This window comes from Coptis chinensis, chromosome 8, assembly GCF_015680905.1.
Source record: "Coptis chinensis isolate HL-2020 chromosome 8, ASM1568090v1, whole genome shotgun sequence".
Lineage (NCBI taxonomy): Eukaryota > Viridiplantae > Streptophyta > Magnoliopsida > Ranunculales > Ranunculaceae > Coptis > Coptis chinensis.
In genome coordinates, this window is record NC_141463.1 from 3,776,480 (window position 1) to 3,795,211 (window position 18,732).

The 18,732-nt window shown below is 36.7% G+C and overlaps 2 protein-coding genes across 7 annotated transcripts in view; both read right to left on the reverse strand.

The window, feature by feature from the left end:
• Positions 1–607: 607 nt before the first annotated feature.
• LOC147479392 (LEAF RUST 10 DISEASE-RESISTANCE LOCUS RECEPTOR-LIKE PROTEIN KINASE-like 1.1) lies at positions 608–18,054 on the reverse strand. Of its 5 annotated transcripts, none has more exons than XM_086576779.1 (5): positions 17,316–18,054; positions 17,107–17,121; positions 2,277–2,306; positions 1,880–2,143; positions 608–1,766 (listed from the first exon to the last, which is right to left on the reverse strand). In XM_086576779.1, the coding sequence occupies exons 1-5, from the start codon at positions 18,037–18,039 to the stop codon at positions 844–846; spliced, it is 1,956 nt and encodes a 651-aa protein (XP_086432905.1). In that variant the 5' UTR covers positions 18,040–18,054; the 3' UTR covers positions 608–843. The 5 variants fall into 5 exon arrangements, with proteins under 5 accessions (XP_086432905.1, XP_086432906.1, XP_086432907.1 ...); XM_086576780.1 differs by lacking the exons at positions 17,107–17,121; positions 17,316–18,054 and adding exons at positions 2,581–2,591; positions 2,815–3,575; XM_086576781.1 differs by lacking the exon at positions 17,107–17,121 and having other exon boundaries at positions 17,304–18,054.
• Positions 12,296–18,732, reverse strand: part of LOC147479393 (LEAF RUST 10 DISEASE-RESISTANCE LOCUS RECEPTOR-LIKE PROTEIN KINASE-like 2.4) — a 30,741-nt gene continuing 24,304 nt past the window's right edge. Inside the window, exons 2-3 of one of the 2 annotated variants that reach the window (XM_086576788.1) lie at positions 13,786–13,815; positions 12,296–13,560 (exon numbers count right to left, since the gene is read on the reverse strand). In XM_086576788.1, the coding sequence (XP_086432914.1) occupies positions 12,476–13,560; positions 13,786–13,815 (1,115 nt within the window). In that variant the 3' untranslated portion in view covers positions 12,296–12,475. Of the gene's footprint in view, positions 13,561–13,767; positions 13,816–18,732 lie in introns of both variants that reach the window. The other variant, XM_086576786.1, reaches the window with a different exon arrangement.

Consider the following 18,732-nt stretch of genomic DNA (forward strand, 5'->3'; position numbering starts at 1 on the left):
AAGAAACTATCTATGAAACTATGAAGAAGGTTGGGCTACTGCATGGCGATATTTATAGAGAACATAACTATTTAGTTCTAGTCCAAGATGAAAACAGCATATGAACATCGTGCAACTGTTTTGTGCAACTGTGCAAGTCCTATTTCTAGTTTGGTGTTCGAAATTTCGAAATCTGCTTCTAGCATTTTGTTTTTCGATATATATTTTCGAGCCTAGCTTGCTTGTGAATTCTGTTTTCAGACGGAGACGGATAGAGGAAAGAGGAAGCCAAATTATGTGATTATAGTTCCACTTTGAAATTTCAACTGATTCCATGGCAGTGTTTGCACCTGAAAGACTAGAAGTGATCCATACATGTCACGAAGGAAACCAACCAGCTAATTATCTTTCTAAGCTAAGCATTCATAAAGATATAGTTAGATGATTCTGTTGAGAGCATCCAATAGCGATAGCAAAGAAATTGCACTATTGCGGTGACCTAACTCCTAGGTATGCTTCGATTTAAGGAAAGGGGCGTTAGTGATGCTCTAAACTATGGCATTTGGCAAATTTCCGGAGATAAGTATACACATTTGCTGTTGCATGTAAAGAACTAACGACACGATAATTGGATCTAAACTCATAAAAGCAAAACAAAACCAATTCAAGTAATATGCACATTACTGCACTAACAGCTGAGAGCTCCTTTTACTATTTACATTCCCTTGAACCTAAGAAGCAACTATTGTTGATGGTTCTAGCAACTCCTTTGAACTACAACAAGGAGTTACACACTCAGAATCTGATAGTAAGTGTTACAACATAATAATAATGATTACTAGGAAAATTTAGGTTACAAGGACCTCAACCACTTGTATTAGGTGTAGTAGATTTACTGACCCATTTATCTGTTACAGAATCTGGTGAAAGCGGCAGACTGTTTTTCAAAAGCCGGGCATCGGCTGAGATATCCATTTCCTCTGTCGTTTTCTTTTTGTACTCTTCACTTCCAATCCCTCTTAGAATCTCCAAGACTTCCACCATACATGGCCTCATTTCCTTCTCTTGCTGCAAACACCTAAATGCCAGCTCTGCTACCAGTGTGATCATATTCCTTACAGCAAAATCCGAATTGAAACCAAGAGACGGGTCTACCAGCTCATGTAAAGCTCGGTTGTGAATCCTATTTATTGCCATATTAGCCAAGTTAATCTCGTGTCTATGTCTACCAATATCTACGGCTGGTTTAGATGATATGAGTTCAATCAGGACGACTCCAAAGCTGTATACATCACTCCTATCGTTAAGTTGGTAGCATTGATAATACTCTGGATCAACATAGCCAGGGGTTCCCTGTGGAGCAGTCGAGACATGGGTAACGTCTGTGGGAAAGAGTCGAGACAGCCCAAAATCTGCGACTTTCACATGGAAAGCAGTGTCAAGTAGAATATTGTTGGTTTTGACATCTCGGTGGATGATATCAGAAGCATGAAGGTATGCCAGTGCATCAGCACTCTCTATGGCAATGGTCATCCGAACAGGCCATGTGAGCAAGCCATCTTTAGCACGGTCACCATGTAAATGATCAGCGACAGTGCCATTTGGAACATATTCATAGACAAGCAGGAGCTCACGACTATGGCGGTTGGTGCAGCCATAGAGGGAGACAAGGTTTTGGTGGCGCAACCGTGAGAGGATTTGGATTTCATTTAAAAATTGGTCAACTCGCTTATAGTTGTGCTCAAATAGACGCTTAACTGCAACCACACGCCCATCACGAAGCTTTCCTGATTAAGAATAATCAAAATTCATCAAAAATTGAGGCAAATTGATCAGTAAATCAGCTGAAAGATATGGAGTGTGTTACTTCTGAAGAGAGCAAGGTAAAAAATAGTCTTACCATGATATACTGTACCAAAACCACCATCACCAAGTTCTTTACTGGAGTCAAAATGATTGGTGGCTTCGTCGAGCTCTTTGTAGGTAAATATGGGTGTTTGAAAGTATGTGCTTCCTTTTTCAAGATCTGGCTTAGAGGAAAGATCACGAGAGATGTCTCGTGAGATAAGAGCGGAAGAACTGGCAAGCTTGTTTCTTTTATGGCGTTTGTAGAGAATGAAGATAATACATGTTAAAAGGACGCCCCCAATTCCAGTACCTACACCTGAAAAATAAGGATTGCTCAAAGTTTAGCTTAACCTTCTAAATTTATTGCTTTAATCTATATAAATGGAGATTAGGCTGTTCATAATGAGGTAATATTGGGAAATAAAAATGTGATGTGATGAATATAATACCTATTAAAACTTTTGTTGTCTTTTTCGATCCTGCAACATAAAAGTTGGAGTTAGGGAGAGACAAAACTTAGAACTGGAAGTTGTAAAGAAAACTACTCTTCTTTCGAAATATGAAAAACAATCACTAGCAAAGATAAGAAGTTTCAATAAAGTTACAATCTCAATTTGTTGTCTATGATCTATGCAAGGGGTCAAGTGGAACCGCTTTTTCAAACCAGGCAATACCAATTCAATGTAACAGGACTTAACAGAACACAACAGGACTGAGATCAAAGATCTCACATTTAAATACTTTATATACCACCTTTTGTCAAGTTGTCACATAAGAATTTTCCATCGGGGCTGCTTAGACACCGACCTCCTTTATCATGATGGCAGTTCCAACAATCATCGGAAACAGCCAGAGGTTATGGTGAAATTGGCATTCCATAGTAAAAACCAGACCATACCAATTCAATGTAACAGCACATAACAACACAGGACTGAGATCAAAGATGTAAGTAAACACATTTAAATACTTCATATACCACCTTTTGTCTTGTCACATAAGAAAGTTCCATTGGGGTTGCTCAGACACCGACCTCTTTTATCATGGCATTTCGAACAATCAGGGGTAATATTCCAGCTTATTCTGAAGTTGGCATTCCATAGTAATGTGAGATTAAATTTGAGCAAACCCAAATCAATACCAGCCAAATCAATACCAGGAATTTTTGTACGAGGATGAACAACTGAACAAATATTATGGAGAGTTTCAGGAAGGGGTGGTAGAACTTTTTCAGTGTCAAGATCGAAGTAGAGTTCGTAATCTCCGCAAATAATATGATTAGGAAACATGTCCAAGAAACTGTTTGGAGGAACAGGAGAATTTTCACGCTTGCATTTGAACAATGGAGAAGTGTTTGTAACATTGATAGAAAGGGAAGGAGAGGCTTGTACAGTGAAATCAAGTGAATCACAGCGGCCAGACTCCAACTGAGTTTGAACATCCTGATCAAGGATAGAAATAGCACGACCCCCGTAATCGATGTAATTAACAGGGTACCATTTTCCTTGCTCATGGAACTTAACTTTCGGTTGAGGTTCACTGCAGTTCATGACCCACAACCCGCATTCGGGGTTAGTAGTATTGGAGAATGGAAAACCAATACCTTCACTAATAAGGTTTTCGCATGGAAAAAAATTACAGCCTGAGTTCTGTTTAGATTCTTGAGCTGAACGAGGGACAGGCTGAGAGAAGGAAGAAGAAGGGTAGAAGAACATAATGTGCAAGACTCATCTCCATTTTGAATAAGAACACATTCAGACCTCTTAAATTTTTTTTATGTACTACTTCAAAGTTCAAACACAAAAAAGTCTTTAGCAATGTTGAACCATGATGTTTCTATGAATTATGAATTAGGGGCGTGGTATTGGCACCTCACTTTATGGGATTGGCACCCATTTAGCAAAAAAAAAAACAATAATGGTTATTCCTTATATGTCTTTTTACACCCTCCACATGCCCAATAGTTCTACGGCATCGAATTGCCGCGAAATCCCATATCCCATGGCAGGCAGTTGCTGCGAGATCGCACAATCTACGACATTGGGTTGCTGCGATATCCCATATCCCACGGCAGGGCGATTCTGCGAGTGGAATTTTTTTATGTTTTTTGGTTTTTTTTTTCACTTCAAATTTTGTGTATTGAACACACACGACATATGGATACCTCATTTTCTTCTTTAAAACTTCTTTATACACTGCACGAACAACACCAAAACCATGACAAAAAAAAATGTACAATCGAGCTATAATTTTGTTATCTCGCAACAAATATTTTCATATGTTATAAGAAAAACTTGTGATCAAATTAATGAAGAAGAGTTTTGATAATTAACCACAAACAAAACTACATTTTAGTGAACACAATCATCGTCGTGACAACTAATATTTTTCACGGTGGCTATTAAAAAATTTAAATAAAAAAATCCACGACAACTACCTTCCAAAGGTGGGATATGGGATCTCCTTAGACAACCGATGTTGTAATACGATCTTTGCGGCAGCTTCTTGCCGTGAGTGTTTTTTATGTGATTAATGGAGGGGTGCCAATACTTTTGAATTTGTCAAAGGGATGCCAATACCGTAACCCATGAATTAACATGTTGTACTTGACTTAGCCTGATTGCCAAAGACTTCCATAAAGACTAGGATTTTGGGTCCCATTTCATACTATTCCTTCTTGGATAACTTTCAGTATGATATTCATCTCTTTGGGTGCAAATTCATCCACACCTTTTCATATCTTCCTGGGTCTTCCCTAAAGTCTTCATGTTATTTACAGAAAGTAGACAACTTCACTAGGCGATCGATCAGCCGCACTATTCACCTCTCTAAAGATATGGATGAAATTAATCTCCAACAGACTTGTAACATGCTTATGAATAGCAACAACTATATTACAACAACTCCAAGGAGATGCGTACAATTTTACTCTTTGTCATGATACAAATAGCATTCAAAGAATCGGATGCTACAATGACTCTTCTAAATTCACCCTAAACATAAGACTAAGCTTTGTTCAATGGCTTTAAGCTCTTGAAATAGAATAGAGCAAATTGTACCTCCTCTGTGAAAGCAAACAACACTTTTCCATGTTCATCGGCCCCGTACCTCCATATCCCACTCCATCCTTACTCATAGAACCATCACGGTTTAGCTTCTTTGTATCATGCATTGGGGAATCCACTTACATTTAAGAACCTGGGCCTTCTCTTATACTTGAAACAAATCCCAAGTCTATGCACTAGAACTCTCAAGGATATAGAATCAACAATATCATCAACTTTGACCTCCAAGTAATGAGTAATTTCATTAATAAAAAAGATTACTAAGATCAAAAGTTGTCATAGACACCCCATTAAAGCTGTCTATATATTGTTCGTTTCCCTCCATATATAATAATAATAGCTGCACAAAATAAACACCTTAAAAACTTCAACATGCATGCGGTGGGAGATTTCCCCATAAGCTAAGTTTAGGATGTTACACCATTCTCTATTTGAGTGGAAAATTGAGTTTGATAAGACCTAAAGCCTTCTTAACCGGTGAGACCGGACATATTTAGAATAGGAGCTTGAGTTGAAATAAAGATGTTTGGAATTTTCACAGTTATTGTTACATAAGCAACATGAAGAAGTAAGGACCGTCTTATGGACCAATTTGTCTTGAGTGGGCAAACTTTCTGAAAATAATTGCCAAGCATTGAAAGAATACTTGAGAATCACCAATCTTCCCCATACTAAACCATACCAATTAACTAGAGATCTTGATCTTTTTGAAACTTTGATATCTTGACTTAGTAGAAAATTCTCCTAAAGTAGAGGCGGGTGTCATGGTGTATGTTTGGACTTTCATAGTTACTTTCAAATTGTAATGCAATACTTAAAATTTGACTTGTAGTCGCGTTAATTAAAAACATTTTGTTTTTGTTCTAGAAATGCTTAAACATGAGCACCAATAATATTGCAAAGGTTGAGCACGGAGCACCGGGGTCCCTTGCTAAATAAGTAGGAAGAAAATCTTGGGTATGAAAGTATACCTCATATAGTGGACAATATTATATTCAACTTTCAACCAAGGCGGGTCGATAGCAATTTAAATGATTGAATTGGCTAAGAAATTGTAGAACTACTTCCCTCATTACCTTGAACCTTTTCTTTACCATAGTGGTGCTTTTGTGTTGGTTATGTTCATCCGGGACTTTCTTTGCACTTAGAAGGCGTGAGGCAAGCTTCAAACTGCTTGTTTGTGGATAGAAATCATAGAATTGTCTCTGCTACTAACAAGAAGGTAATGGTGACATGGTGTTTCTAAGTATGGAAAAGAAGAAGAATTTTTTGAACATGAACATATGTTTTTGAGATTCAAGGGGAGAAAGATAAAAAAAATTAAATCTGCATGGAAAAAATAGCTCAAGTGCCATGACTTATAAGTCACTTGTCAAATTAATGGACACTCCTTATATTTAGTTGTGTACTATTATAGCCATAAAATTAAGTCTTCATGAATGCAAACTGGAAACTTATTTGATTGAAGACAAATTTGGTAGTGTACATGAATTGATCACTTCATTCAGCAGGAGGCTTGATCATTTGAGTCTGTGTCTGTAATTAGGACATCCAATCTAAAGTTCAAACCAATTGGTAATAAGTGAACTGGTGGCCCGGGATTTATATATTTGATTGTGAAGGGTTTAGACACCCTATATATAATTATATTATCAATAGTAATACTAATGGAATTATACTATTCGAATTTAACTTTTAACGAGCACCATGCACACGCTTTGGACTAGTCACTTGCTTACGATTCGAATAAAGAATTTGTTGATGGATATATTGAGTATTAGAATCGTCCCTTCAAGCCTAGCCTCTCCATATCTGTAACATAAGATCTATATGTGGGAGTTATTGATTAATTAGCTAAGATATGAGAAGTGGAAATAAGTTTTAGGAGACCTATACTTCTTTGCGAAACACGAAGGTAATTGTATCACATGGCAAACGACTGACAGTATTGATCCTAATTTTAAAAACTCAGCTATATATATACTAGCCTCTTTGTAGGTGTCTTCGCCACGTAATCAATCCTAGCAATTTCTAATTTCTCCCCATGTGGTGGACCCCACTGAATGTAGTTTATTTTTCTTTAATAATTTATGAATGTGAAAGTACAATTTGACCCCTTCAAAAAAGACAAAATAAAATAAAACAAAAATGGCATGAACTGTAATATTGGCATTTGGCAAGAGGCAAAATAGGAAAGAAAAATTAATGACGTGATGAATTTTACTGTAGAGCCCCCATTTTCTTAATACAACGTTTTATACAATACCCTTTGAAAATATGAATTAAGCATTGATTCCTTGTAGATATGATCTTCACACCATGGAGATCATCTCCACAAAAATTCAGCTCATTTGAAAACTCCTAACGATGAGAAAAATTGCTCTCAACCTATGAATTTTTATCAACGGTCCAGAAATATCGATTTTGTAACCATTTTTTGGCAAACTTAGAAATGTTCAAAGGACCCGATTTTTTATGTAGGTCATATCCATGGTGAGAACATCTTATCCACAAAAAATTAGTCCTTAAAACATCTTGAAGGGTTCGGAGGGGGGTATTGTATAAAAAGTGTTGTAAACGGAACCTGCTCTCTCTCTCTCTCTTAGAAGTACATACTTATTTTAAAATTATAAGTACGTAAGTAAAACATCACCTTAAAAATGAATTCAACTATAATTTTTTGTGGATATTACCTACATGCCATAAAGATCATCTCTACAAAATTTGAGCTCATTTGAAAAGCTCTAACCTAACTAAAAAATATTGTCATCTTTAAAAAGAAATCTAACAATTCAGAAAGTAGTATTTTTACAATCATTTTTTGCCTAAGTAAGAGATTTCCAAATGAGTTGAAATTTTGTAGGGATGATATTTATGGTGAGTAGATGATATCCACAAAAAATTAGGTTTGAATTCATTTTCTAGGTGATGTTTTACTTACGTGCTTATTTTAATTAAAATAAATATGTACTTCTAATCAAAGCTATAGTACGCAAACTAAGCGGTCTCCCACTTGTGACAAATGAAGATCACCTTTCATACAGCTATTATGATCCTTTTCTAGGCAATCTGTGCTCTTCAAACCAAGACTATATCACATTAAAAAGAGTAGGCCACTGGCAAAGTTCGTAATCACCATTTGAATAAAATGTTTAAGAACTAGATCAACTCACACTCCCTGTGCCCCGCGCCCCCTCGCAACATGAAACTTTTATGATGATTCTGAATAAGTATTAACTAGGGGTGCAAGTTGATTTCCAAATATTCGATTCTGCTTCGAAAAATTAGATATTATATGAAAATTTTGGATTTGGATTTGGATTATTTTTTATGTCCGAACTGGTTTGAGATACGGATTCGGATATTGTCATATCCGCATCCGATTATATCCGATCCGATTTTAAAAATTAATAGTTATTATATATAATTAATGTATTTATTTTTTATTGTATAAAATATTATATAAAATCATAAACTAATAATATAAAATTATAATAACAAAATAATAATAATAAATGACAAATATATATTTTTATATTAGTTTTTATAGTGGTAAAATGAATTATTTAAAGCAAATAAAATTTTAATTAATTTTAATTTTCGGATAGGATATTATCTGATATCTGAAATTGGATTCGGATTCGGATAAATTTTTTAATATCCATCGGATCGAATCTCGGATATTGGCATATCCAAATCCGAATCCGAACCTATCCGTTTGTACCCATAGTATTACCTAGCCCCATTTTTTCATTTTCCTTTCCCATTTAGATAGCAAGTTAAAATGGACTAATTATCAAAGACGTAGAAAGACATAGGCTTGTACCCCATTTAGTTGTAGATTTTACTAAACATATATGGAATTGACTACTGTGCATTTGGACTCCATTTGTATTACTTTGTCGTATTACTTTGTCTTGGATGAAGTTTCCCCCAGTCTCCATTGACTAGCGATGCTACAAGCAAGTTAGTGACAGTTCTCGACAAAAAAAGAGTACAGACTAATATCGACGAAAATAGTACATGTAACGAATTTGCCCACCTTTTTTCCTATTATTGATTTATTTCATTGACCTGAATATATCGCTGATATAGGTCGAGAATATCGGGCAGTATTGATATTTCAGGCCTTGCATGCATTGGCACTCGGGCACTTACCACGAAGCAAGCGACAGGCCAGGCAAATATGCCATCAATCTGCACCCCAGGAGCGGTCGGGGTTCACCCTCTTGGGCCTCTTCCCCGTCTTTGTTATATCATAAAACAACACAAAGTTTCACAATGCCTTGATTTAGGCAAAAAAACACTTTAGATTCTTGAACTTGTCACGTTTTACCACTTACCTCCCAAACTTCACTTTAAACAATTTTAATTCTAAACTTGTAAAATGTATTCCAGACTACTCTATTTTTCCAGTTCATTTCCGACACCTAAAGAGTGACGTGGAATTATGTTTTCTTACGTGACAAAATTAGAACTTGACACATTGCAAAATTAGAAATTCCACGTAAAAATATATAATTCCACGTCACTCTTCATGTGCCGGAAATAAACTTGTAAAATGGAGCTGAATACGTTTTACAAGTTTAGAATTAAAATTGCCTAAAGTGAAATTCGGGGGTAAGTGGTAAAATGCGACAAGTTGGAGGATGTAAAGTGCCTATTTGCCCCCTGATTTATTCAGGTACATTAACATTGGGTTATTACTACCAATAAGGCCAAAACATAAAAACTTGCCATCATTATCAGTGGATAGCGCTCGTCTCTACTTGTAAATAAGGCTTTTGTACACTTAAAGAAAAGGGAGAGGTCAATGCTGCCAGAGACAAACGTGAATGGATCGGTCGATCGGAGTATATACTCATCACCTGCCATCTTGAAAACAGGTTCTCTGTCCTTGCAAGAGAGCTCGAATTCCTGGTTACCGGACATTGTAACACCCACCTTTCTAGTAATTTTTAAACAGAAAGATGTCATTAGATTATAACTGAGGAATGGACATTCAGTTGTTTGAAGTGTCCTCCTGACCTCTTGGAGGCGAAGACAAGAACGGCTTTGGTGGAATTGACATAACTTCAACACTTCTTTCTAACATTTCCAGTACTCTACTCGTTGAAGGTCGGTCTGATGGGTTGGTCTGTATGCACCACAAGCCTACTATAATCATTATTCTTGTTATCTGTCTTTCTGCTTTAAGAAGAACCCCATGTACTAGCATATATTTAGGTAGAGGATGACTTAAACATGTCAAGCGCAATTTCAGAAGTGAAAAAAATGAAGTGGAGGTGCATAGCACACCAAAGGACTTCAAGTTGATTGGGTTGGTAAGAGCAAGTCTAATGAGGGGCTATATGGGCGGTTAAATGCAAATATAGCACCCCAACCACAAAAATGTCATTCTAATGGGACTGCTAAAAGGGTCTTAAATTTGGAAGGAGTTAAAAACCCAACCAAAGTTAAAACATTCACTAGCAGCTGCCATAATAAGTTCGGGAGACGGACGACATAGTTTCTGTCGTCCGAGTGTTAAATTTCGATGGACGGAAGAAATTATGCCATCTGTCTAAAAAAAATTCAACTTAAATTACAAAATAATGGACGGACGGCAGAACTATACCGTCCGTATCATTTATCACTTCAAAACAGAAAACGCGATTGGATTGGTTTTTTTATTTTAGTGTGCCAAATTTGGCCTGACAAACTAAAAGGCCTGTGTGGCACCTATTAACAGCCCAATTTAATAACTCTCCATTGGACTTTCTCTTCTCTAACTTAAATAATAAATATACCCCTTAGCTTTAAAAGCTTACCAATCTCAGGACAGTTAGATCTTAGAAGTCTTCTTGAGATGCCAAAATCTGATCTAAATGAAAAGTTGGAATTTCTTTGATAGAGACAAAGTTGGTACTGTGAGTATGACCACTTCATTTGGCGGGATATCTAATGTGTCGTGTATACTCTTGTATGTTAGAACAGATAAATTATCATATCTACTCCTCATGAAAGTTGTTCTTAGCCAAGTATAAGGCCATTTTTGTTGATCACACAGTCAAGTACATCTTGCAAAATCTGGGGGTTTATATAAGTAATTTAAAATCCCTAAAAACTATTGCATGATCGAATCAGTGGTGTTTTCCAATTTTCATGACTTGCAGATGACTTTGCCTAGATTGTTTGGTTGACATAATTCACAGCGGAAATTTGTCAGGAAGGTCGTATCTAAATTCTTTAACTGAATTATTATTTGAGGAAATCGCGGGTTATTTGATGAAGTAGTAACTAGTAACCACACGCAAACAAAATGAAAGAAAAAATTTCTTCCTAGCTGGGAACAAGATAGCTGAAATTAAACAAGAATACCAGATTGGTAAAAGAAAGCGTGGGTAACTTTGACAGTGCATTGTGTTTGTTCAACCCCATAAGGGCAAAAGCAGGTGTTTTGGAGGACAGTCCGATTAAATCCGCATTGTCTACCAGATTTCTCACATTCCAAACAATATGTAACATTTACTTCATACTCAACTTCGAATCCATTCCGTAGAACCTCCTCCACAATTGATATATTATCAACTGTCATCGGATTGAAGTTGAGATGAGCTTCCTGTAGAACGTTTACGTCAATACTACTTAGACACGGTGCAAACGTTTGAATCTGATTCTGGTCAGACGAAAATGCAGCGTGAAAACCAGTAGCAGCCATTGCATCTACTGTGCAAACTAATATGTTTGGGACGGATGACATAGGAGGACACCCGTAGAATAAGGTGAGAATGACAACACTAGGATCATAATGGGAGATATTGAAGTTTTAAGTGGAGAAGAAGAGTTTGAAAGATAACTGGACATAACTGGTTTGGTTTGGTTTTTCACTGGTTTTTTTAAGTGGAGAAAAAGAATTTGAAAGTTGACTCTCTCTTTGCACGTATAATCACTTTATGTCTTCCTGAGTGTTGGTTTGGTTTTTTCGGTTTCACCAGAAGAATTTGGATCGAGTGTTTGGACCAGTAATAATTATTCTTGCAATATCCTTATTACAGAGAACAGAAGCTCTGGAAAGATCTCTGAGAGAAAATGTTGGATGGCAAAGGTTTATCAAAAGAGGCGTGCACACGCTGAAGAAGCCACAATACCAGGTTATACATCATTTCAACAAAGCTGCCATTTCTAACGCGCTTCCTATTTAATCCGTATGTTTTTACACAGAGAATAAGATTTGAGATATCCTTGTAAGGCCGATTAACAGAAAAAGTGCAATGATTTATTTTTCAAATATTTATGAACTTAGTTTGGAAAAATGAAAGATTACTGACACTGAGTAGATCCCTTTCCTTTACTGTCTAATTCAATGATGATGATACCAGTATGCCACCTGATTTTGTTATTCAGCTATCATTGTAACTCAAATGTATCAGAATTGAAATAAGATTAACATTCGCCTCTTCATACCGATTTGGATCCGTAGTCATTACTTTTTTTAAAAAAATAAAGATAACCATAGGTCCTTAGTGTAATATACAATGACATTCCTGGTTACTGGACATTGTAGCACCCACCTTTCTGGTATTTTTCAACTGAGGAATGGATGTTCAGTTGATTGAAGTGTCTTCCTGACCTCTTGGAGGCGAAGACAAGAATGGCTTTGGTGGAATTGACAAAACTTCAACACTTCCTTCTAACATTTCCAGCACTCTACTCATTGAAGGTCGGTCTGATGGGTTTGTCTGTATGCACCACAAGCCTACTAGAATCATTTTTCTTGTTATCTGTCTTTCTGCTTGAAAAAGAACTCCATGTAATCCTAGATCCTCATCCAGCTCAATGCGCTTGTATATCCAACTCGGAAAGTATATTTCACTAGTATGATCGACTGCTACATCAATATTCTTTCTTGCTCCAACCATTTCTAGAATCATCATTCCATAGCTGTAGACATCAGACTTGTGTGAGATGCCACCAAAGTTTCTACTGAACACTTCAGGAGCAATATACCCAGCTGTACCTCTTCCGCCCAACATTGAGATAATGCTCTCTTTTCTTGTACATAACTTAGCCAATCCAAAATCAGAGATTTTTGGACAGAATTCTTCGTCTAGAAGTATGTTGTGTGGTTTAATATCAAAGTGCAAAATGCGTGTGTTACAACCACGATGCAAATACTCTAGCCCCCGAGCAATGCCAACTGCAATTTGGTGTAGTGTTTCCCATCTAAGGTGTGAGTAGGATTCTGGTGGTTTCTCTACATAAATGTACTTCTCCAGGGATCCGTTGGACATGTATTCGTAAACAAGAGCTCTTTTCGAACCTTCAAAGCAGTATCCAAGTAGATTCACAATATTGACATGGGAAGTCCTGCTAATGCTTGCAACCTCGTTAATGAATTCTTCTCCATTGCCTTTATTTTCACATAAAACCTTCACTGCGACCAATCTTCCATCTTTTAGCATTCCTTTGAACACACTGCCATAACCTCCTTGGCCTAATTTATTTTTGAAAGAATGAGTCATTATCTTTACTTCATTGTAACGGTATTGTTTTGGAGCCAGCGAACCATGATTTTTGAAAAATGCTTCAATATGTTTCGTTGCTGCGTTTTTCTTCTTCCAAGGGAGTATTGAATTCTTTCTCGAGGCGACCAAAATTGCCACCACTATAATCACTGCTCCTGGCAGGACTGCCAACAAAGAAATGATGTAGCCATATGAATACTGCTATGAGGAAATTGAGCTGAATTCTTTATATTTTGAATAGAAAAAACCAGGGAGACTCTCAAATAAATAAAAAGGTCAAAGTATTTGGAAAACAAAAAAAAATTCAATCACTTTCTGCTATCTTAAGACAATATGTTGATGGATATAATATCTAGTACATTTAAACTTACCCAGCAAAAAAAAAGTACCTAGTACAATGTCCCTTCTCAATCTGGTTCCTGCAACAAACAGAAATTCTAAAGAAATCAACACTTCTTTGCAAAAAAACATATTGAAACAATCACAAACAGAGATCAGAGGTAGTTAATTTCCCAGACATACAATCCCATTTATTTGTCTATGATCCTTTCAAGAGGAACCGCTTCATATTAACAAGACTATACAAACTTCAGCATAGCATAAGACTGACGACAGTTACTCATAACCATTGGGAAGATGTTAGTTAATTTACCACATAATTCAAATACTTTTCTATACCATCTTTTGGCAAGTTGCTACATAAGAACGTTCTGTCCCCGCTGCTTGAACTTAACGCCAACCTCCTTTGTCATATGATGACAGTCCCAACAATCAGGGGAAATGTTCCAGCTTATAGAAGTTGGCATTCCATAGTAATATGCGGTTACCATATGCAAACTAGAGTCGGTACAGGGCACCCAGATGAACAGCTAACAAACACTATGGACTATGGAGAGTTTTGGGAAGGGGTGGTAGAACTTTTTTCGGTGTTATTATAGAAATAGAGATCGTAGTCTCTGCTACTAGTTTAATTATAAAGCGTATAATTGAAGAATTTAGATGGATAAATATGAGAATGCCCGCTCTTGCATTTGAAATTGGAGAAGCATCTGTAGAATTGAGAGAAAGGAAAGGGGAGACTCGTACTGTACAGGCGGCAGTACAGTAAAATTGCTAAGCCGAATCACAGCAGCCAAACTCCAACTGAGTTTGAAGTTTCTGGTATGGATAGAAAAGGACCGTATCACCGACCCAAGTAATTGATGTAATTGACAGAGTACCATTTTCCTTGCTCATGGAACTGAACCCGGTTGAGGTCCATTGCAGTTCATGACACACAACACAACCCGCATTGAAGTTAGTAGTATTGGAGAAGGAAAACCAACTTCCCCAAAGGTTTCCACAAGTACGAAAAAAAGATGACAGCCTGGGTTCTGTTTAGATTCTTGCTGAATGAACCACACAGTGAGACTGAGAGATAGAGAGAATGAAGAAGGGTAGAAGAACATAATATCCAAGACTCATCTTCTTCGAACAGAAAGTTTAAGAACTAAAGCAACTCCCACTGCCCTCCCACCATGAAACCTTCCTCTCTTCTCATGCTTTTGTTCTTCACTTCTTCTCTTTAAGATAGAGAGTTGACATGAACTAATTATCAAGACCTGTGGAAAGACTGGAAAATGCATGGAAATAATTAGTTGGGTTCCTTTTTTTTATTGCATCTTCAACGAAGTATCCTCCATAGCTTCTCCAATCTTGATCTATTGACTAGTGTAACATACTCATAGAGTCATAGCTACAATCATGTTAGTTACGGATCGTTCTTGAGGGAAGTGACTATAACCTAACAACAAGATTTAAGAAAGTGACATTCTTCAGAAAAGTAAAACGTTATTAAGAGGCAATTGAAGCATGTGGTTTCAAATAGACATGTCATAATGAACTATGAGAATATTGTTTTTAGAGTTTAAGTTTAGTAATGGGGTTGGGTGGTTTTGAGGCTTCATCGCGCCCTACGAGGTGCTCAAGCAACAATCTCCTCTCCCTATTGAAATGAAAGTGAGAACAGCACCACACATTTGCCTTGTACATGGAGCTTACCAGAAGAAAATGTGATCACACTTAACACTGATGGAGCAGCAAAAGGTAATCCAGGTCAAGCGGGTGTTGGAGTTGTGGGAAGAGATTCAAATGGTGTTATCAGTTTTGTCTACTCTCGAAACATCGGTACTGCCACCAACTTCATAGCTGAATGCACGGCTATTCTTGAAGGATTAGAAGTTGCAATTAGTAAGGGAAGAAGCTCTATCTGGATTGAGTCAGACTCTAAGGCAGCTGTTATCATGTCTTAAAGGCAGCTGTTGCTGCCTTTAATTCTGGGAAGATTCCATGGCAACTGAAAGAGAAATGGAGAGACATGATGACCACACTCCGAATCACTAGTACCTGGAGGCTGGAGAGAAGTGAATTTCTCAGCAAATAAAGCGGGAACTACGATTGTGGAACTACCAGCTGATGGCGTTTTCTTGTGTGAAGATCCCCATGGATCTATAAATGGGAGGTACCTGATCAGATCTACTACAGATTTGACTAAACTTGAACCAAAGAAGTTGGGGTCCTGAACTCTAATTTCTGTATACAATGTATCCCTTTTTTTTTTTTTTTCATATCAATATAATTCAAACCTATTTAGCAAAAAAAAAAATCTCCTCTCCCTATTCCTTGCACTAAAGAGATTTTTTTTTTTGTCTTGTCGTATAAATTATAAAGTGTATCAAATAAACTTTGATCTTAAAACAACTGAAATGCAGGCCTCATATCCCTGATACCTTTAAGACTCAGTACGAGGCCAATACTACCAACAAAACACTTCTAACATCAGCAGTAGACAGTAGGAGCAACAACTACAATAGCAAAACTAAAAATCCAATATATAATATGGGTTAACCTAGTATAAACAAGGAACTAACAAAACACGTAGCACAAAAGTAGGTCTTGATTACAAAGAAAATTTCATAACAAGGGGAATGAAAAAGCAGTTCAGAAATGAAAACTTAATTATTGTTAGGTACACTACTGAATAGTGTTAACAAAGGAAGAAAACGATAATACTACCCCCTCTCCTAAGTTATTTCTCTGTTCTGCTTTGTCTCGAGACTAGAAGGGATGGAACAACACTTACAGTTAAAAACAGTTAAACTAGCCGGCTTACCGAGGTCATAATGATGTTTGATTTACCGAGTCACGGCTGGACAAACATATATGTAGATCAATTGTGTCTTTACAGTAAGATAATAAATATCAGGTTAGTAAAGATTTAATGACATGGCCTAATTACCACATAGTATTTTATCACCAAATAGTTACAATACTATTATGAGCTAATAAGTCTTTACTAGCCTAAACTTCAAATCGGAAACAATTTTTGTTTTTATCGAAGATTAATGAGTAAAAAATAGTAGTATAATTATGATCTCTGTTTATACTCTCGCTAAGGCTTTTAAGGATACTCAAGATAATATGAATACTGACTAGAAACTGAAAAAAGTGAACTTTGATATCTAACAGACTTACTACTTAGAGGAAAGGGGCTCGAGTGGAACCGCTTTTTCAATAAAGTTACAATCTCAATGTGTTGTCTATGATCTATGCAAGGGGTCAAGTGGAACCGCTTTTTCAAACCAGGCAATACCAATTCAATGTAACAGGACTTAACAGAACACAACAGGACTGAGATCAAAGATGTCACATTTAAATACTTTATATACCACCTTTTGTCAAGTTGTCACATAAGAATTAGACACCAACCTCCTTTATCATGATGGCAGTTCCAACAATCATCGGAAACATACCAGGTTATGGTGAAATTGGCATTCCATACTAAAAACCAGACCATACCAATTGGTATTTCAACACAGGACTGAGATCAAAGATGTAAGTAAACACATTTAAATACTTCATTTACCACCTTTTGTCTTGCCACATAAGAAAGTTCCATTGGGGTTGCTCAGACACCGACCTCTTTTAACATGGCAGTCCGAACAATCAGGAGTAATATTCCAGCTTATTCTGAAGTTGGCATTCCATAGTAATGTGAGATTCAATTCCGAATCAATACCAGGAATTCTTGTAGGAGGCAGATGAACAACTGAACAAATATTATGAAAATTTTCAGGAAGGGGTAGTAGAACTTTTTCAGTGTCAAGATCGAAGTAGAGTTCGTAATCTCCGCACCTAGTATGATTAAGAAACTTGTCCAAGAAATTGTATGGAGGAGTAGGAGAATTTTCACGCTTGCATTTGAACAATGGAGAAGTGTTTGTAACATTGATAGAAAGGGAAGGAGAGGGTTGTACAGTGAAATCTCTAAGTGAATCACAGCGGCCAGACTCCAACTGAGTTTGAACATCCTGATCAAGGATAGAAATGACACGACCCCCGTAATTGATGTAATTAACAGGGTACCAATTTCCTTGCTCATGGAACTTAACTTTCGGTTGAGGTCCACTGCAGTTCATGACCCACAACCCGCATTCGGGGTTAGTAGTTTTGGAGAATGGAAAACCAATACCTTCACTAAGGTTTTCGCACGTAAAAAATTGACAGCCTGAGTTTTGTTTAGATTCTTGAGCTGAATGAGGGACAGGGTGAGAGAGAAGGAAGAAGAAGGGTAGAAGAACATAATGTGCAAGACTCATCTCCATTTTGAATAAGAACACATGATCATATACAAAATGAGACCTCTTAAAGTTTTTTTATGTACTACTTCGAAGGTCAAACACAAAAAAGTCTTTAGCAATGTTGAACCATGATGTTTCTATGAATTAGGGGTCAAACACAAAAAAGTCTTTAGCAATAAAACAATAGTTCTATGTTTCTATGTTGGCACCTCACTTTATGGGATTGGCATCCCTTTGGTAAAAAATAAAACAATAATGGTTATTCTTTATATGTCTTTTTACACCCCCACATGCCCAATAGTTATACGGCATCGGGTTGTCGCGAAATCCCATATCCCACGGCAAGTAGTTGCCGCGAGATCCCATATCCCACAGCAGACACTTACCGCGGAACATTTTTTTTGTGTGTGTTTTTTTTTTTTTTTTTTTTTCACTTCAAATTTTGCGTATTTAACACACACGACATATGAATACCTCATTTTCTTCTTTAAAGCTTCTTTATACACTCCACGAACAACATCAAAACCATGAAAAAAAAATGTACAATCGAGCAATAATTTTGTTATCTCGCGATAAATATTTTCAAATGTTATAAGAAAAACTTGTGATCAAATTAATGAAGAAGAGTTTTGATAATTAACACAAGCAAAACTACATTTTAGTGAACACAACCATTTCGCGGCAACTAACTTTTTTTACGGTGGCTATTAAAAAAAT